Source organism: Piliocolobus tephrosceles, chromosome 1 (assembly GCF_002776525.5).
Source record: "Piliocolobus tephrosceles isolate RC106 chromosome 1, ASM277652v3, whole genome shotgun sequence".
Lineage (NCBI taxonomy): Eukaryota > Metazoa > Chordata > Mammalia > Primates > Cercopithecidae > Piliocolobus > Piliocolobus tephrosceles.
Window position 1 is genome coordinate 94,572,912 of NC_045434.1, and position 17,458 is coordinate 94,590,369.

Here is a 17,458-nt window from a genome sequence, read left to right on the forward strand (position 1 = left end):
TGAGGGAGTGAATTCGTTTCACTCAAGGGGAAACCAGACTCTCAGAACCACTCTCTCTCATTGCTTGGTGATGTGTCCTCACCAGGTGGCAGACTTCTCCCCCATGGTAGGTACTGAGAGGGACCGGGCTTCACTCACCATCCTCAGGGCAGGGCCCCAGTTCATGGCTGTTCCTGGAGTCAGAAGCCAGGGGCTCCTTAGTGGGAGGTGAGAGGGAGCCGTCTGTCCATCTAGCTGCTTCTGTGTGGAAACTGCCCACAGGCGTGGTGCCACCAGATGACTCTCCCCCGAGGGACCTGAGCAGCTCTCTGTGGGCCAGCTCCATATCCTGGAAGAGTCGGTGGGGGAATGTCTGCTCAAGTCCTTCTATTCCTAAGGCCCCTGGGGAAGGGGTCACACTCTGATCTGTGCTGGGCCTTGGGGCTGGGGGTGTGATTTAAGGGTGGCTGGGGGAAGATTCCCGGGCCAGGACAGGATCTAGGGCTCCCGCGAAGACACACATCTCACTCATTGGGAATGGTTTTGGAGCGATGGACTAAAGGCCTGCAGGGACCCAAGCCCTGTTTCCCTTACCTTGAGCCTGTTGAGCTTGAGGGTGAGCTGCTCAATGGTACGGAAGATCATGCCTACGTCCCTGAGGGCCAGGCTTGGGGGAGAGCGGCTGAGGTGTCTTGGATCTCCATTGCCTCCCTGCAGCTGAGGCTGAGGCTCTGCCTGCCCTGCAGGGACGCTGTCAGGCTGAGGGGGGCTTGTGGGTACCCCTGAGTGGTCGGTGCTTGAGTCCAGGGGTCCTGCTGGCATGCTGACATAAAAGCAGTTCCCTGTCCCCACAGTAAGAGAATGAGATCAGGAAGCAAACAGAGAAGTTGAAGCTATCCTCCCGCGCCTGTGGGATTCCCTAGCCACCTGACAGAGCAGGCCAGGCAGTCCTCTCCAGATGAACTTGCAGCACACGGGCCTTGCTCACTGTCTGCCAGCCCCCTAAAAGCCCTGCTCCCGAGACTCTTTTTTTTTTTTTTTTTGAGACGGAGTCTCGCTCCATCACCAGGTTGGAGTGCAGTGGCGCGATCTTTGCTCACTGCAACCTCCGCTTTCTGGGTTCAAGCAATTCTCCTGCCTCAGCCTCCCGATTAGCTGGGATTACAGGCCTGTGCCACCATGCCCAGCTAATTTTTGTATTCTTAGTAGAGACGGGGTTTCACCATGTTGATCAGGCTGGTCTCAATCTCATGACCTCGTGATCCGCCCGCTTCGGCCTCCCAAAGTGCTGGGATTACAGGCATGAGCCACCGCGCTCGGCCACTCCCGAGATTTTCTAGATGGCACTTTGTTCAGTCTGGCCCCAACCCAGGGGAGATGCTGAGTGGTGAACTCAAGGGAGAAGTGGCAGAGCTGCAGTATTTCATTTGGGGAAATCAGAGTGGCTCCCCATCCTTGAGTAAACAGATTGTGGACTGGTTTCAGGTTCTTTTGAAAGGAGCAGGCAGCAGCCCTCCTGCCCTGCCTGACTCCAGCTCTGGATGAACTGCAGCCCCACCCTGCCCCTCTTCCATCCATGCCGTGATCCTCTGGAGGTCTCTTGACCCAACCAAGGGGTGTCAGAGAGAGCTGGAGGAAGGACGTGGAGGGTTCCTGACAGGCAGGAAGCACAGAGGACCACCGTGGAACCTGGGGGGGCCTTTCAGCCGATTTCCACAGTGACACTGGAGCGGCGGCTGAGGTGGGGAAGTGGCTGCTCCAGTATCAGGTGAAGGACACTGGGTCCCCAGAACCAGGACAGGCTTCCCTGCCCCTCCCACAATTGCACACAGGCATTTATCCCTGCCACTCTGAACAGGAGCCTGGCCAGGTGGATTCTTAAGGCAGCACAGGGCCTGTCCCTGTCTTTAGAGCCAGATCTTCCTCCTCCTCCCCATTCCAGGCAGCTGAGGGAGCTTGTGGGTATGTGTGTGACCATGGGCAGGGGTCTGACTCTGCCCTCACAGGTTCCACACTCCAGTCCTGGCCTGTCTTTAGCTCCAAGGAGAAAGTTATTACCCGTAGCCTTTGTTCCGCCTTCCACTTCAGGTGGCCCAGGCTCTGACTGGCCACTCTCTGGTAGTGCAGGGACCACCTTGCTGCCTGCCACCTCAGCTGCACCGACACCACCACCACCAGGAAGAGGAGAGACCAGAAGACAAGGAAAGGGAAGGGAGAGAGAACAGGAAGGAGAGAGGGCAGGAGGTGGGGACAGGGGGAGGAGAAAACGGGAAGAACAAGGTGAACACAAGATCATACGTGATGACATCCCAGGCAGTGCAAAGAACTTTCCACCAATTCACCGACAGAGAGAGAAGGAAGGTCAGTTCCCAGAAACCCAGGAGACAGGCGGGCATTGGGCAGATGGAATGAAAAATGCTGCTGGAAGGGAGGCAGAGTGGAACCTCAGGGGAGGGCAGGCCCACTAGCGTGGAACCCCACCCCAGGTGTGCCCCAGGTTTTGTTCTACCTTTCTTGCCACCCTCTCAGACCAGCCCACTCTTCCTGGGGCGGGGACCTTCCTCCCTGGGCTCACTGCTTGGGCTGGGCAGACCTGTCGGCCTCCCTGTGAGCTTGTCTTGGTTTTTCTTGTCTCAAGGCTGCCCATAGTGTTTTGCAACCCGGGGTGCCCTCCCTGCCACCTTATTCACTCCCCATACCCCTCACTCCCCAAATGTCTTCCCAGCTTTGTCTTCCACCCCTTCCAGTCCCAGCTGCCACCTCTACTGCCCTAGGTGCTGTTGCCTGGTGTGAGCGGCTGCATGCACCTGCCTTGTCTTTCCCAGCCTGAGGCTCCTGAGAAGGGCGGCTCTTTTCCCTGGGACCAGATGAGTGAGGAGCGCTAACAGAGACTGGTGCTGGTAGCTGGTTTGTGCCAGGCAGAAGGAAATGTCCTTATGTGTTACAAAATGAAGTTCAGAGATGACTCAGAATTTTGTGTAAAGCCACACAGATATTAAGTGGCAGAGCTAAACTCTGAATCTCGACTGTCTAACTCCAAAGCCTGCCTGGTATCAGCGTGTCTCCTATGTCCAGGACCAAGTGTAGGTCTCTGCTCACACGGTACCCAGGGGGAATACAGGGAAGGAAGCAGCTATTCGGAAGACTTATCTCACCTAGCAAGGGAGCTTGTCTCCCCACTGGACACTCTCATTTATTTTACCTTTTCTCACAACTTTGTAACCTCCTGCTGCCTCTGTGCTTGCAGCCTCTTCAGCCGGATTCCTGTCCAGTTCTGGAGACTCCCATATCCCAGAATTTCTGGTCCTTGGGGGTAGGTGTTCCAGAGAACAGAGACCCACGTCCTCCTGCTCCGGCCGTTCCCCCTCTGGCCCTGCAAGCTGGGTGTTGCCCCCTTGACTCCCAGGGGGCGCCTGCCCTGGGGAGCCTGGGTCCCAGGGGTGAGAGGTGACACTGATGACAGAAGGTGTGGGTGTCAGGTCGTCCTCGGGCTCCCGGGCAGCCTGAGTTTCCATGGTGTGACCTGGCAGCAGGCTCCACAGGATCAGGTGTCGCAAGTTCTCCACTGGAAGGGAAACAGGGTGATGTCTTCCCAGCACAGGACGGCACACCACGCCAGAAGGATCGCTGTGCTGCCCCACTGACCCCAAGGTGGTGACCTCAGGCACAGGTGAAGCTGGAGGGCTCTGGTCAACTAGCTGGTGGGGGTTGGGTGGGGAATGACATCTGTCTCTGCATCCAGCTCTCCTCAAGCACACCAGGGAGAGCCTTCAGGAAGGCAGAGGGTGCAGGCGCCTGCCAGTTCACACTGGCTGTGCAACTGGGGACCAGGGGCTGACAGCAGGGCCCTGAAGCACTCACCATCTTCCAGAGCAGAGTCAGCGAGCCCTTCCATGAACAGAGGGCCTGGGAAGGCCAGGTGGATGGGGTTCCTTGTCCTGATGCCCCTGTTCTCTCCATCCAGGGATGTGGAAGGGCAAGGCAGGACACCCAGTTCTTCCTCTGCACTGCCCTCCTGCTCAGGGTCCTCTAGCAGGACCGGGTGCTTCCCTTGGACCCTCTGCTGGGGCCCAGTGCCTGTTTTGGATGAAAGAAGAAGGCAGGGAAAGGGAGAGGGCTTGTATGGGAAAGCCTATGCGCAGCTTTGGAGCCAAGGGGCTGGGAACACGGATTCGCTCTACAGTTGTTTACTGAGAACTTCCTGTGGCCAGCACTGTCCCAGGCTCTTGGCATATGACAGTAAGCAAAACAAAAAGATCCCTGCCCATGTTGAGCTTACATTCTAGTGGAGGGACATACAAAAATAAGACTCTTCAGCCAATTATGTAGTTTGTTAGAAGGCAGTAACTTCCATGGGAAAGAAGACGACAACAGCAGGGCATGGGGCTGGGGGCTGGGCAGTGCTGGCTACAGTATTAAACAGACTGGGCCAAGAGGACACTGGAATGAAGACACGAAGGAGGTGTGGCGTTAGGAGGAAAAGCATTCTAAGCAGAAGGAAACAACAGACACCCAGCCAGGAAGCCCGAGATTTCTCCTGAAACCCAAGACCCCAGGTTACTTCACACGCAAGCTCTCATTGAGAACGCTGTCCCCATCACAGTAACTGCATCTTAAGCCCTTTGAGCTCCCCAGCCCTCCATGTTTTCCATCCCCATAGTTGCAGTACGCATCTCTCTCCCCAACAGTAACCCCTGGAGGATGCAGGGCCCGTGGATCCCGCCAGACTGCTCATCGTCTTCCATGGCTGACGCTGTCCTGTCACCCAGAGAGGCTGGGTGGGAATCTCTGGTCAGGTGAGCGAGTTCACCCTTTCTTAAGTCCGTTCACTCTGCTGTCCTTCCTCTTCCAGACTCTTCCTCCTGCCCTGTTTCTTCTCTACTCTTTATCAAAACCTCACACCCTGGGCCCCGATGGACTCTCCCATCGCCCCCATACTCACACCCAACCTGTGCCTACAGAAAAAGGCCTGGGCAGGCTCCCACAGGACAGTTCAGGGCCCTTACCTCCAGGCAGCTCCTCGGGTTCGGGTTCACCATGGAACACATCTGAGTCATCCAGTTCTACCCTGAGGGAGGAAACCAACTCAGGGTGAGATGTCATGAGATTCCACCCGGACTCGTGTGTTAGAATGGGCAATGCAGTAGGATCCGAGAAGGATGGTGTGGGCCTCCTCACCTGGCTGGTCTGCTTGGCAACCCGGAGAGGAGGGGGGCTGCTGGCTGAGCTTCCCTGGTCCCCTGCTCTACATCCCCCTCACCCTACTTCAGGCTCAGCTCTATTACAGCCAGGTGGCAGACTGGGGGGGAGCGGACAGGGACAGGAAGCAGGGATGGGGGCATGTTTCTCCATCTGCCAGCGCTTGGAGCTGCCTGCTCCCTGCTAGCATTTCCCTGTTGTGGCTGTCCACCCCTGGGGTTGAAGGGCTTAGAAGCAGCAGGAAACAGGAGGTTTGGAGTGGAGAGAGTGCGGGGTCTGGAGGGCTAAGTGCTGCACCTGCTGGGTGTGAGGCCCTGGTGGGCTGGCTCCTGGGAGCCTGGGGGTGGAGGATGGATGGGCATCGGGGCAGCTCCGGGGTGCCTGGTGGCATTCCGCACGGCCTCTTCTAAGAGCTCCATCCATCTGTTGCTCGGCAGGAACAGAGAGGACTGTAGTGAGAGCAAGATAGTGGCACACACCACCCTGTACTGAGCTCACTGGAGCAGGGCTTCCAGGCCCTTCTCCAGGCCCTAAGAACTCTCTGCCTGGCAGGTGCCCACCTCCCTGTACAGTCCTCCGGGGCTGCTCCCTTGGGGTTATATTACTTGCAGCTACGAAATCCTGGACACCAACCCTTTGTTACGCTCTGGGCAAAGCATTCTGTGTTCTCTCTCTAAAGTAATTCTCTAACAGGTAGCATTAGCCACATTTTGAAAGATGAAAACCCTGGAGTTGGGAAACTGTCTGACTCGACCTGTCTCCTTCCACTCCACCTCTGGCAGCTGCTGTCAGAGAACATGGGTTGGGTGGGAGGCAAATGCTTGAGAAGGATGCATGAATCTAATTCGCTTGATGGTGAAGGGAGTAGGGCAGGAAGGAAAGCAGCAGCAGCAGCAGCTACTGGAAGACTGCCAGAAACTCATTCTCCCAGAAGTGGGCCTGGTGACCAGCTCAGGGGTGATGACCCCTCCCAGCTTCTCTATTTCTGTCCTACCTCTCCCACTTCCCTTCCCAACCCCCTGTCCAGTCACTGCTCTGGGGCCCAGTCCTGGCCTTGCTCATACACACCACCCTGGTCCCAAAGGGACTGTGGTTGCGGGTAACCCCTCAATTCTCACGTGTTCTTGTCTGATGATGTCAATGCAACCAGCTCATAGATCTGGGGTGGGCCCAGCTTGGAGGTGCAGATGATGAAGAAGGCCCGTTTATCTGTGTGAGGAAAGGAAGGTAGAAGGGTCTGTACTAGGGATGGGAGGTGTGACTGCAGCCTGGGCTAGGGTGACAGAGTGGGACTCAAAGCTCTGACCCTCAACGCGGATGGACAGTGCAGCACGAGACAGATGTGGATCATGAGGACCACTTAGAACCCACTTACACAAGGGACAGAGGAAATTCCAAGACCCCCAATGTCATCTTTCACCCCCATTCCTCTCCTGCTCTAAATAATAGTGAAGGCTGATGTGTGTATGGTGCTTAGGATTTATAAAACTTTTTATTATTTTTTGAGACGGAGTCTCACTGTCGCCCAGGCTGGAGTGCAGTGGTGCCATCTTGGCTCACTGCAACCTTCGCCTCCCAGGTTCAAGCGATTCTCCTGCCTCAGCCTCCCGAGTAGCTGGAATTACAGGTGCCTGCCAACATGCCCGGCTAATTTTTGTATTTTTAGTAGAGACAGGGTTTCACCATGTGGGCCAGGCTGGTCTTGAACTCCTGACCTCAAGGGATCTGCCTGCCTCAGGCTCCCAAAGCAGTGGGATTATAGTTTATAATTTTATAAAACTTTTTCATACCTGTCATTCCTTTTGATGCCCCCAAGAGGTAGGGTAGGTATCACCCCTATCTTACAGATAAAAAAAGTGAATCCAGAGAATTTTGCTCCAGAGCCCTTTCTCACACACACTGCACTTCTCATTGAAACGTCTCTGTCCACTGGACCCAGCTCTGTACCGTGGGCACTAACATCTTCTGTAACCAAACTCTGCCCCAGTCACTCTTGTAGCAGAAAGGCTTGTCCTACTCATTCTGCCTAATCCCATTCTTCCCAATCCTGCTCAGACACTCTTACCCCATCCTGGGTGTGCACGTCCCATCCAAACCAGCACTGTGCTTGAGGACTGCTGACAACCCCTATGCCAGGTTGTCTATCTTCCTCTTGGTCCCCATCCTAACCCTCATCCTACCCCACTTTGGACCAGTCCTCCTGCTTAGGCTGGGACAGGAGGAAAGGAACACAGGTGGACAGGTAGGTCCTGTAAAGGCTCCACACTGACCCTGCCTCACCCAGCACTCGGTGGACATGGTCCCTGAGCCCCAGGCCAGCCTGGACCATCTCCCCAGGTACCTGTGGCCACAGAACGGATGAGCACAGCATTGAGCTTGAGTACGGGGCTGAAGGTCTGCTTGCTGTCTGAGGAGCCCACAGCTGTCTTGCTGTGGCATTTCAGCAGTAGCTTCTCGTCCTGTTTCTGCAGCAGCACTAGGAGGTCCTCCAGCAGCAGTACATGGAGGTCTGGAGGGGTATGGTTGTGGGGAGGCGTTCCCTGGTGCCCACTCATCCCTCATGAGCACAATGCAGGGCCATAGGCTCTTGGAGGCTCTAGGAAGCCCTGGGAGTCTGGTGACCCCATTTCTCTCTCTGGTTACTCCCTTCCCATGTCCTGAGCTATCACCTCCAGTCATGTTTCAATGCTTGGGAAAGACAGAGAGAAGAGTCCAGGGAGGCCCACCCACTGCAGGTTCCCACTCAGTCCCAGTCCCCTGGCACATACCCAAGGTCTTATCCTTGCTGATCCTCCAGGTCAGGGGCCCCTCGTGGATCATTTTTCTGGTTGTAAGATCCAGGCTCTGTTAAGGAGACACCATTCATTCATTCATTCATTCAAGTGTTTGAGAACCTACTGTGTGCCAGACATTGTGTTAAGGTCCTGGGATTGGTAAGTAAGAAAAAGTCCTTGCTCTTACTCTCTTGTGGGGGATGAAGACAAGCAAAAAGGTAACTGTGAAGTCATGTGCCATGTGCCAGCGGGGGGATATACCGATGGCTCTGACTTGGGTCTCCCACCTGCCCCTACCATGTGCCAACTACAGTCCCAAGAAAATCACACACTGCTTTTCCTGCCCATACCTCCAGCTTGATTCCCTCCCAGAAGATCTCCACCTTACCTCCAGTTCAACCCGATCCCCTGCTCTCTCAGGCTGAGTTCCAACATCTAGTCTTTCTTGGGTAGGGCTGTCTACCTTGTCCATCTAGGGACAGGGTGACAATAACAGGGTGTATGTCTTCTGGGGCTCCATTGTGCCACCCTATCTGGTCTTTGTCTCCTACCTCCAAGACTCTCCAAGCCCTGACCAGAGTTCTGCTCCTAAGGGTACCCACAAAGTGTGAGGGGTTGACTGTGCTGCAGTCTCTGCCTCCTACCTTGAACTCTGCTGCCAGAGGGTTGCTGGCCCTCTCCAGGGCAGTGGCATCCAGGCGTTTCTGGTAGCCCTCTAAACGGTGGCGGTTCTCTGTTTGCTTTACCGCTTCATTCACATACTTGAGAATCTCCCGGCACTGGTCCCGGGCCCGGCAGAGCTTCTCATGCTCAGAGGTGCCACCTACCAAAATGGACAGAGGAGATGGTTGGGGCTCCTGCCTGAGAAGTCTAACATGGCATCAGCTATTATCTGCCTGAATTCATCCATGGCAACTGGCTTGCTTCAAACCAGCAGGCGTGGATGGAGGTGAGCCACCCTTGTCTCACACGAGGACCTCAAGTGTTAAGGGTAACTTTTACTGAGCATCTTCAGGTCTCAGACAGACCACTGCTCTGAAGACACTGATAGCTCTTGGGAATTCCTGCCTCTACCACAACCAGCTCTACCGATGCAAGGGATAGAGACTGTGGTAAATGGCCACAATTATGCCACTAGAAGGCCTGTTCAAATCAGATTGGGGTTCCTAACACCTCTCTGTCCTGACTCCAATGTCTGAAATTTGAGGGTAGTGAAAGATACCCAGGATCCCAGGGAGAGTGACAACCTAAAGCTAGACCCTCTTGTTCAGTCTGGTCCCCTGCTCCTCTAGTGTTACCACGTAGGCTGCGTCTTTTGTGCACCGCAGGGGGCACGAATGGGGATAAAATCCAGCTGCACGCAACCAGAGGGACCCAGGTACCCTTGAGTGCCAGCCTGTGTTGGGCATCGGATGCTTTCCTTGGATTTGCACAAAGGCCCACACAGGTGGGCCTTCGATGGTGGCCCCTACTCCTCCCACTGTTAAACACCTTGTATTTTCCAAAGGACATTTACAATCATTTTCTTCTCTGAAACACCCCACAACAGAATAAGGATGAAGACACCAAAGACCACAAGGTACAGTGATTTGCTAAGGTCACAAAGCAGTGCCAGAATGAGGGTCTGGCACGAGGCCCGCTGCCTGTAACACCAGCCCCTCCCCAGGCACTACCCTCTGTGTGCTTGATGATGCTCTCCAGCAGCAGCGGGTACTTGGTGAGCCGCTGCATCTCAGAGATGATGAGGTCTCTCAGCTGTAGCCGCCGGCACTGAGGGTGGCTCTCAGCCTCCTAGACAGCAGGACACATAGAAGGGAGGAGATGTCAGCGTGGCTGGGAGCTGGCTTATGGGTTCAGGGCCAAGATGGGTGTGAACATGACAAACAGGTCTTAACACCAGGTGGGTCACTCAGAAATAGCAGTGGAAGCTTCTTCCTTAAAGATGTAGAGAAGGGTTTGTGGTGGCAGGGAGACACCAATCCAAAGGGATATGGTCAAAACAGAAGGGCAGGCATATTGCTGCCACTCCATAGACAAGGAAACTGAGATCCACCTCAGTGCACACAGGTGCTGGTGGGTGAGCCAGGCCTCTGACTGCTAATCCAGGATTCTTTTCAACAAACAAAGGTCTCTTTGTCTAGAGTCAGTCAGTTTTGAGGAGCTTGTGCAGAAGGACAGAGAGGGAGTTGCTGTAGAGAGGGAGGATGTGGCTAGAAGGAGAGAAGTTCAGGAGATCCTTGGTGACCCTGACGGAGATGAAGGAAGGCCAAGGCATGGCCAAGGACGCACCTGCATGAAGAGCTGGAATCGACTCTCCTTGCGTTGCTTGGTCTTGATTAGCTCTAGGGCTATTGACTGATAGGAACAGAACTGTGCAGCCACTTGCTGGAGTTCCTCTCGGGCAGGGCCATCAAACTGAAGAGGCAGAATGGACATGGGGCCAGGTATCACACCCCTGCCTGGGACCAGACCCCTGCCTATCCCTTCCTTTGCCAAATTCCCTGGCCTTGGGTAATGAGACCCTGCCTCCTCCAATCTCCTCCTTGCCAAGAGGGAGAAGTTTGGAGCCATACCCGGGCCAGCATGAGGTCACTGATCTCTTTGATGATGGGGCCTTCCTCCCGGAGCTTCTTCATGGCTTCACACCAGGAATCTGGGGCAAGAAGAGAACAACTCGAAATGCCTGGGGTTGAGCTCAAGTGCCAGAACCTTTCTGACAGGGAGAAGCGAATCTCTGACAGCAGTGCCATGGGAAGGGTCTGGAAACCATTTTACTTTCAGGGTGAACTCCAGTGCTGGTTTCAGGCTGTCCACAGATCTTTTTCTCACCAGGGATTGGTGGGGGGTTATCTACTCAGGGAGGTCCTGGCAGTGGGGCCAAAGTGGAACAGGAAGCTGAAGGGAGGCAGAGGAGGAGTCTGGAGGGGCACAGGCTCCTTACTGTGAATCTCTATGAGTTCAGGCAGGTTCGGGAAGAGCCGGGCCAGCTCCTCCCGGGGCATCAGGTTCTCCTTCTTCATTCGCTGGTAGAAGATCAGGTCCAGGACCCGGAGTGTGCGCAGGTGGGAAGCTTCAGTCACAAACAGCTCTGAGTGGTGGTTGTGACAAGAAGGGTAGAAAGCCAGGGAGAAAATGGATCAGCAAGTATCTAGAGTCCCTGCCTGGTTCCCACACCATTCTAATTTTGGGGGAGCTTGAAGTGCTGGTTTCAGATTATACAGCAACTTTTCTCTTACCCCAAGGGCCAGAACTGAGGGGGACCTATAGCAACAGGCAACATGGACATGCTCCAGCACACAGGGGCCCCCCACCCTATTAACCTCTTTCCCACCCTTGTGGGTCTGAGGCATCCTGGACCCATTCCCACGTGTGTGAGCGGAGCCGGGGGCAGTGGAGCACGTTCTCACCATTTATGACCTCTTGCCGGTCAATCTCCCTCTGGGTTAGCCCAGCCACCACATCCTTGCCCACTGTATGCTGCCAATTTTGGGCATCTGGCTCTGGCTCCAGGTCAGACAGCTGGCCCAGATCATCCTCTAGGAGGTGGGGAAGGAGGGCATCCGTGCAGAACCCCAAACTGGGGGACTCAATGCTCCTGGGGGAAAACAGGCAGCTCAGCTTCACTCAGGAGGAAGAACTCACATGGAGGGTTTGGCCCTCCCTCTGCTGCCTGACCTGCTTGCCCCATGCACTTGGGAAACCAGCGGGCCCAGAAGAGGAGACACCCACCCAACCAGCCCCCTGTGGGTGAGAGGAGCAGCTGGATGCGGATGGGACACAGAGACACCAGAGGCACCACTGTGCCCATCACTTACCTGCGGCCCATTTTGGGAGTGAAGGGAGGGGTTGGGTTCTCAAGAGACCTGTGGAGGGAATGTCAACTCTCAGCAACCCTCTATCCTTGCGCCCACTCCCGAGATGTCCATGGGTGCAGCTGCTGTAGCCCTGCCCACCTGGTGGAGAGGCTGGAGGCAGAGGACGAGGCTGACTGGTGCAGGCGAGTAGCCTCCGCAGCAGCATCCATGTCAACATCACTGCGAGAGCGGGGCACGTTCTCCGCCTTTCGAGACCTTTTCATCTCTTCCCGGCCCTTGAGGCTTTCAGAGCGGCCCAGGCGAATCTCTGAGCGTGAACTGGGGGAAGGAACAGGAGACTTTGCGACTTGGGAAGTCAGTGGGCCATGCTTACATCCTGGCCAGCTCTTACCTGCAACTCCATTTCGAGGATGCCTCCATGCCACAGGTTCTCCCCTTGAACATGGCCAAAGCACCTGGATGGCAGTGGAAGCTTCTCAATGATAGACCATTTTTGCTGCTCTACAAAATCCTCTCTCCTCAGCCTAGCCTGTGGACAGAGTCATCTTCCTCTGAAGTTATTAGGAAGGGATCCTAACAGGAAGATGAAATCTGGGGCTAATGGAATCCGAATTATAGTGTGTCCACAGGCCTGAGACACCATGCTCCTGTCAAGAAGGTGGTAGACATCATTGTCCCTCATCAGGGACCACAAGGTCCCAGCTCCCTGCCCATGGGGCCATCTAGCGGCCAGTTCATGTTGCCCTGCTTTGGAGTGGGTCAGCTGCCACCTTTAACTCTGCTTAAGGTGAACCTCTTTGAAGAGGTCTTAAGAGGACAGTAGAGTCACTACATTCACAGCTCATTTTAGGATTTTCCACACGGCCTGTCAGAAAGTTCTATCTGCTGCTAGATTCCTAGCCCTCCAGTTGTGATGCGATGAGTTCCATTCTTATCCTAACAGTACCGTTCCTAAGATTCCATTTCCTCTCAGGAGCAGACAGGCTTGTGCTTCCAGGGGCCTTTTTACTGACAGGCAGGACCTGCTCCTTGGTCTGCCATGCTTGGCTACTGAGTGTCTCTGGGGTTTGATGAGATGCTGATGACTGGGTGTTGCAGTCGAGTCCTGCTGTGCATCAGCCCGAGACAGCTGGCACCTCTGACCCCTAGCCGCCCCAGGATGGTCCCCCCACCTCCATGCTGTGGCCCTGCTGGGCTGCTTTTCTGATATTATTAGTAATCTACATCCTGCTCTGCTTTTAGGACCACAGGAGGCCTAAAAGTCTGCAGAGCTCTTAATAGCACAGCAGGTTGCCGCAACGAGAAGCTAAATGTCTCGGTCTCCATTCATCGTGCCCAAACCACCGGATGATCCAAAATGGAGCTCATCTCCTAGGGTCCTGAGGGTTTCATCTGCAGGGTTAGAAAACGTACTGCCCACTGATCCCTTACTGAATTCACCCTCCAGAATTCTGCTAGAACAATCCCAACCCAGACTAACTCAGAACACTTTTCAGTGTCCTAATGGGTCACTGTACCAGCACAATAAACACCCAGTGGAGCTACTGGGGCTGCAGAGCTAAGCACCTTCCTTCATGCACCCAGAAGTAAGTAACACTCCCACCAAGAAGTGAGGCATATCATCTAGCTTTGCCCCCAAATTCCTAGGGTACTGCCTTCTAGAAAGAACTGGGGCATCTTATACCTGTTGAGTATCTACAACAATCTCTGACCCACCATACTGCTAATACTGTTTCTTCTGAGATTGCCAATGAGTTTATAATCATCAAATCCAAAGGTTTCTGCTTAGAGTAGCTTTAGGATCCTAGTGAGTGTCTTAGGGCAAATTTACCTAGCAATACCAAGAATGCAAGTTTGTAAATGGTCTCAAATATTTTCTCAAAATGTTGATGTCTTATAATCTTAAAATATTTGATTTATCTACGACATCATGTGCTACCACAGGAATCACACAATGTGCATATTTAACTTACCCATTAATGTTAGAACTCAACCTTCCCCCAGTACAAATCTAACCTTTATCTCCTGTAAATCTGTCAATTCTCATGGCAGCAAAATCTTTTGACACGTGTTAAGCTAAAAAAAGGCTTCATATAAACAGAAAGGAGTAACCTGCATTCAAGCAGGAAAGCTTGCCTTATGGTTTGATAATTAGTTATTTGAAAGGCAAAACAGGCCAGGGGCAGTGGCTCATGCCTATAATCCGAGCACTTTGGGAGGCTGAGGAGGAAGATTGCTGTGGTTGGGAGTTCCAGACCAAGCTGGGCAACATAGTGAGACTCAAAAAAATAAAAATAAAAATAAATTAGCCAGGTGCAGTGGTGCATGCCTGTATCCCTAGTTACTCAGGAGGCTGAGGTGGGAGATCTCTTGAACCCAGGAGGTTGACGCTGCAGTGAGCTATGATTGTACCACTGCACTCCAGCCTGGGTGACAGAGCAAGATCCTGTCTCTTAAAAAAAAAAAAAAATCCCCCAAACAAACAAAGGCAAAATGGCTTGAATATCCACACTGCTTCATACTGACTTGCTTTCATGCCTGCCTGTACTCTAGCTCAATGCTCTGAGGCTTGAGTGTCCGCAAGATTATCTCTCCCTGCACAACACTACGTTAGTATACCTGTTTAAGTCACCTTTAAGGGTGGCACGAATACTTGTGACTACAGGCATGTGATTTGAAGTGCTGGCTATAGAGTTTTAGACATGACTTGACTGCTGTCATGCCATGATCAAGAGCAACTAAGTCCAAGAACATGTTTTCATACCAGATGAGGACTCTAGTGAGAACCTGACCAAAGAAGAATATGAGAGATGCCAGTCTCAATTCCCTTTTTTCTTCTTGAAAAGGGAAAAACAGTTCATTTGTAATCAATCCACTTTGCCTCTCTTTGCTGAGGTGGACATCTGATGCCTAGAGTTATATCACTTGTCTTTAAAGTACCCAGCAGAACCTCATCTCTGGCTCTCTTCTTCACATACAGACACGAAACAACTTTCTTTTGCCTGCCTAGGTCTTTTTTCCCCAGGACTCCCTCTTGCCCCCACTATAGTCTTCCTTATCCTTGTCACTTAGGGTTTCCTGATTGGCCTCTTTATAACATCTAGCTCAATCTTGGATGAAGGCTATTGAGGAGTCAGGTGATAAATCCAAAGGGAATTTGAAAAGTGTGTAGTTCTTGGGATGGAAGTCAGGGATCTGCTTGCTCTTCCACTGGCTTTTCCACCAGCACACAATGTGTCTCCTGAAGATACTGGGGGTGGGGAGGAAGTTCTGTAGATGGAGCCTTAGAAGCTAGTGGAGAGGGGTAAAGTAGCTGGAATTAAACCCCAGCATCAGCCCTGCCCATGCTCTACTCTTCGAGCAGCTAGTGAGTCCCATCCAGCCACTGCTACCTGTCACTCTCCAGCAGGTCCTCGGGAAAACTTCCGGTCGAAAGTCGCTGTGTCCCAGGTTCTGGGGCGTCATACTGCTGGTTGTTCTCAAAGTGCTGAATGATGTTCCTCACATTTCCTGGTTTGACTAGAAGCAAAAAGAAAATGAAGGACATTAGGCTTGCTGTTCAGGGACGGCTTCTCAGGCCCAGACTTCCCCAGATCCCAGAAGACAGAGCAATGAGCAAGCGTGGATGAGAGCAGCACTGGACCAAGAGTCAGGAGGTGTGCTCTGGTCCTGGCTCTTCTATGAACACGTTTTGTGGCCCTGGGCAGTCACACTATCTTTCTGGTTTATTTTTTCCTCATGCACAAAATGAGGGGGTTTGGAAGTATATTTTCCATAAGCGTTCTTTTGGCTCTCACATTCTTCTGCTTGAAAGTCATTATTAGTAGCCAGGAATACCAAAACACATCTACATGTAATTTGGCCATGTTGCCAAATTATTAGGCATTTCTCAAATTTAAATGAATTTTTCGTTTTTCTCTGCCTCTCCTTCCTGTCCTTTCTGCCCTTCTCTGGCCTCCATCACTACAGAATCAGACTCTTTAGTATTGTAAGAGATGACCTAGGAGGAACAGAGGAGAGACTTCACTGGCATTCAAATTCCAGCCCCCTTTCAAAGCCAAGACAGAAGAGAGCTGTTCTTGTTCAGACAAACAGAGAGGGCAGATGGGAGAGTGAAAAGGCACAGGTAATGCCAACTACAGCCCCTGGGGAACTCAGACCCAGAGTTCCGTGGCTCTCAGCAGGAGGGAAGAGAGATAAGGAGTTCACCTTCAAGTCAACTAGCTCAGTTCTGAGCCCAGCGGTATTAGAACAGGGGTGGGCTAGAAATGCTGGCTGCCTGAGACTAGCGGAAAGGACAAGGGGAAATGGGGAGGCAATATCAACAGCCCAGGGTCTGGGCCCTGATCCTACTAGAGAGATTCTGACATCTACATATACAAACTTACAAATCTGTCTCAAAATCTGACTTTCATAAGAAAGCTTCTAAGTCAGAGAGAACAGAAAAAAATTTAGCTGCTGTCTTCAAAGTGTACAATTCCACGGCCTTTAGGCAAGTGGCTTGGGAATATTTTTCTAAAACTGTGCAAGTGGCTGTGGGTGCACATTACAGGAGTAGGGGTTATTACCATCACTCTCACTTTGGAGATTAAGAGCAGATCTGCCTGTCCCAGCCTGAATGTGCGTCTGGGTCTTGAAGCCATGCAGATGCCAGGGTCAGCTGTGCAGCCGCAGCCCTGAGCCACCCTGGCTGGGTGATGATGTGGGAGCCTGGGAACATCCTATAACTGAAAGCCAGCAGGCTGAGTCCACTCTTCCCTTTCCCATGGGCCACTTGGAAAATGCTCAATTATGTTCTAGATAGAGTTATACCTTAGCTGTGGTAAAATACAGGCGTAGCCCTGAGAGCTGGTATAACCGAATGACCCAGAGTAACAGGGGAAAAACAGGTAGAAGGAAATGGATTTTTAAAAAGAGCAAAGTGGCTAGGCACACAGTGCCTCATGCTTATAATCTCAGCATTTTCAGAGGCCAAGGCAGGAGGATCGCTTGAGCCCAGGAGTTTGAGACCAGACTGGGCAATATGGTGAGACCCTCTCTCTACAAAAAATAAATTAGCCAAGTGTGGTGATGTACGTCTGTGGCCCCAGCTACCTGGAAGGCTGAGGTGGGAGCACTGTTTGAGCCAGGAGTTCAAGGCTGTAGTAAGCTATGACTAGACCACTGCACTCCAGCCTGGGTGACAGGGTGAAACCCTGTCTCAAACAAAACAAAACAAAACAAAAAAAACAACCAAAAAAACTGAGGACTGGATTTCAAGGCCATTCTTTTTTTCCCCTTGTTTTATAAACTTTTTTTTTCATTAATTCCTTATTTTTATTGCTTAGAATGGCATACAGTCTAGCAGTTTAGTAACTTTTAAATTAATTTTGAAGATAATATTTTTAATTTTCACTTTTATGTAAAATAAATTATACTAACAGAATAGTTTCCAGATTGCATCCCATTGTTATCTTGCTATCTCTCTCTCTATATTTATTGTTGAACCTACAAAGTGTTGATCAATTGCATGCATACGGACCTTATTAACAGGAAATGAACTTGCTCAATTCTGTGACATTTCACTGTAGGCTCTAAGCTTCTTATGGATTAATATGTATCACATTAATGTTTTAAATACACGGATTCTGGAAGACACTAGGTCCTCTAAAATACATTTAGGGTCATTCTTTTTTCACTGCTGTGGTTATA

The 17,458-nt window shown here is 52.3% G+C and overlaps 1 protein-coding gene across 5 annotated transcripts in view; it reads right to left on the bottom strand.

The window, feature by feature from the left end:
* The window catches only part of ARHGEF11 (Rho guanine nucleotide exchange factor 11), a 108,884-nt gene that overhangs the window by 1,875 nt on the left and 89,551 nt on the right, over positions 1–17,458 (bottom strand). For 4 of the 5 annotated variants that reach the window (XM_023214115.1, XM_023214114.1, XM_023214112.1 and 1 more), the window contains 19 exons: positions 15,160–15,286; positions 11,906–12,085; positions 11,768–11,815; positions 11,360–11,547; positions 10,894–11,040; positions 10,526–10,605; positions 10,242–10,367; positions 9,626–9,743; positions 8,597–8,775; positions 7,947–8,022; positions 7,520–7,687; positions 6,297–6,387; positions 5,476–5,601; positions 4,986–5,047; positions 3,841–4,056; positions 3,182–3,544; positions 2,038–2,133; positions 574–821; positions 139–328 (listed from right to left, as the gene is read on the bottom strand). In XM_023214115.1, the coding sequence (XP_023069883.1) occupies positions 139–328; positions 574–821; positions 2,038–2,133; positions 3,182–3,544; positions 3,841–4,056; positions 4,986–5,047; positions 5,476–5,601; positions 6,297–6,387; positions 7,520–7,687; positions 7,947–8,022; positions 8,597–8,775; positions 9,626–9,743; positions 10,242–10,367; positions 10,526–10,605; positions 10,894–11,040; positions 11,360–11,547; positions 11,768–11,815; positions 11,906–12,085; positions 15,160–15,286 (2,829 nt within the window). The remainder of the gene's footprint in view (positions 1–138; positions 329–573; positions 822–2,037; positions 2,134–3,181; positions 3,545–3,840; positions 4,057–4,985; positions 5,048–5,475; positions 5,602–6,296; positions 6,388–7,519; positions 7,688–7,946; positions 8,023–8,596; positions 8,776–9,625; positions 9,744–10,241; positions 10,368–10,525; positions 10,606–10,893; positions 11,041–11,359; positions 11,548–11,767; positions 11,816–11,905; positions 12,086–15,159; positions 15,287–17,458) is intronic. The other variant, XM_023214113.1, reaches the window with a different exon arrangement.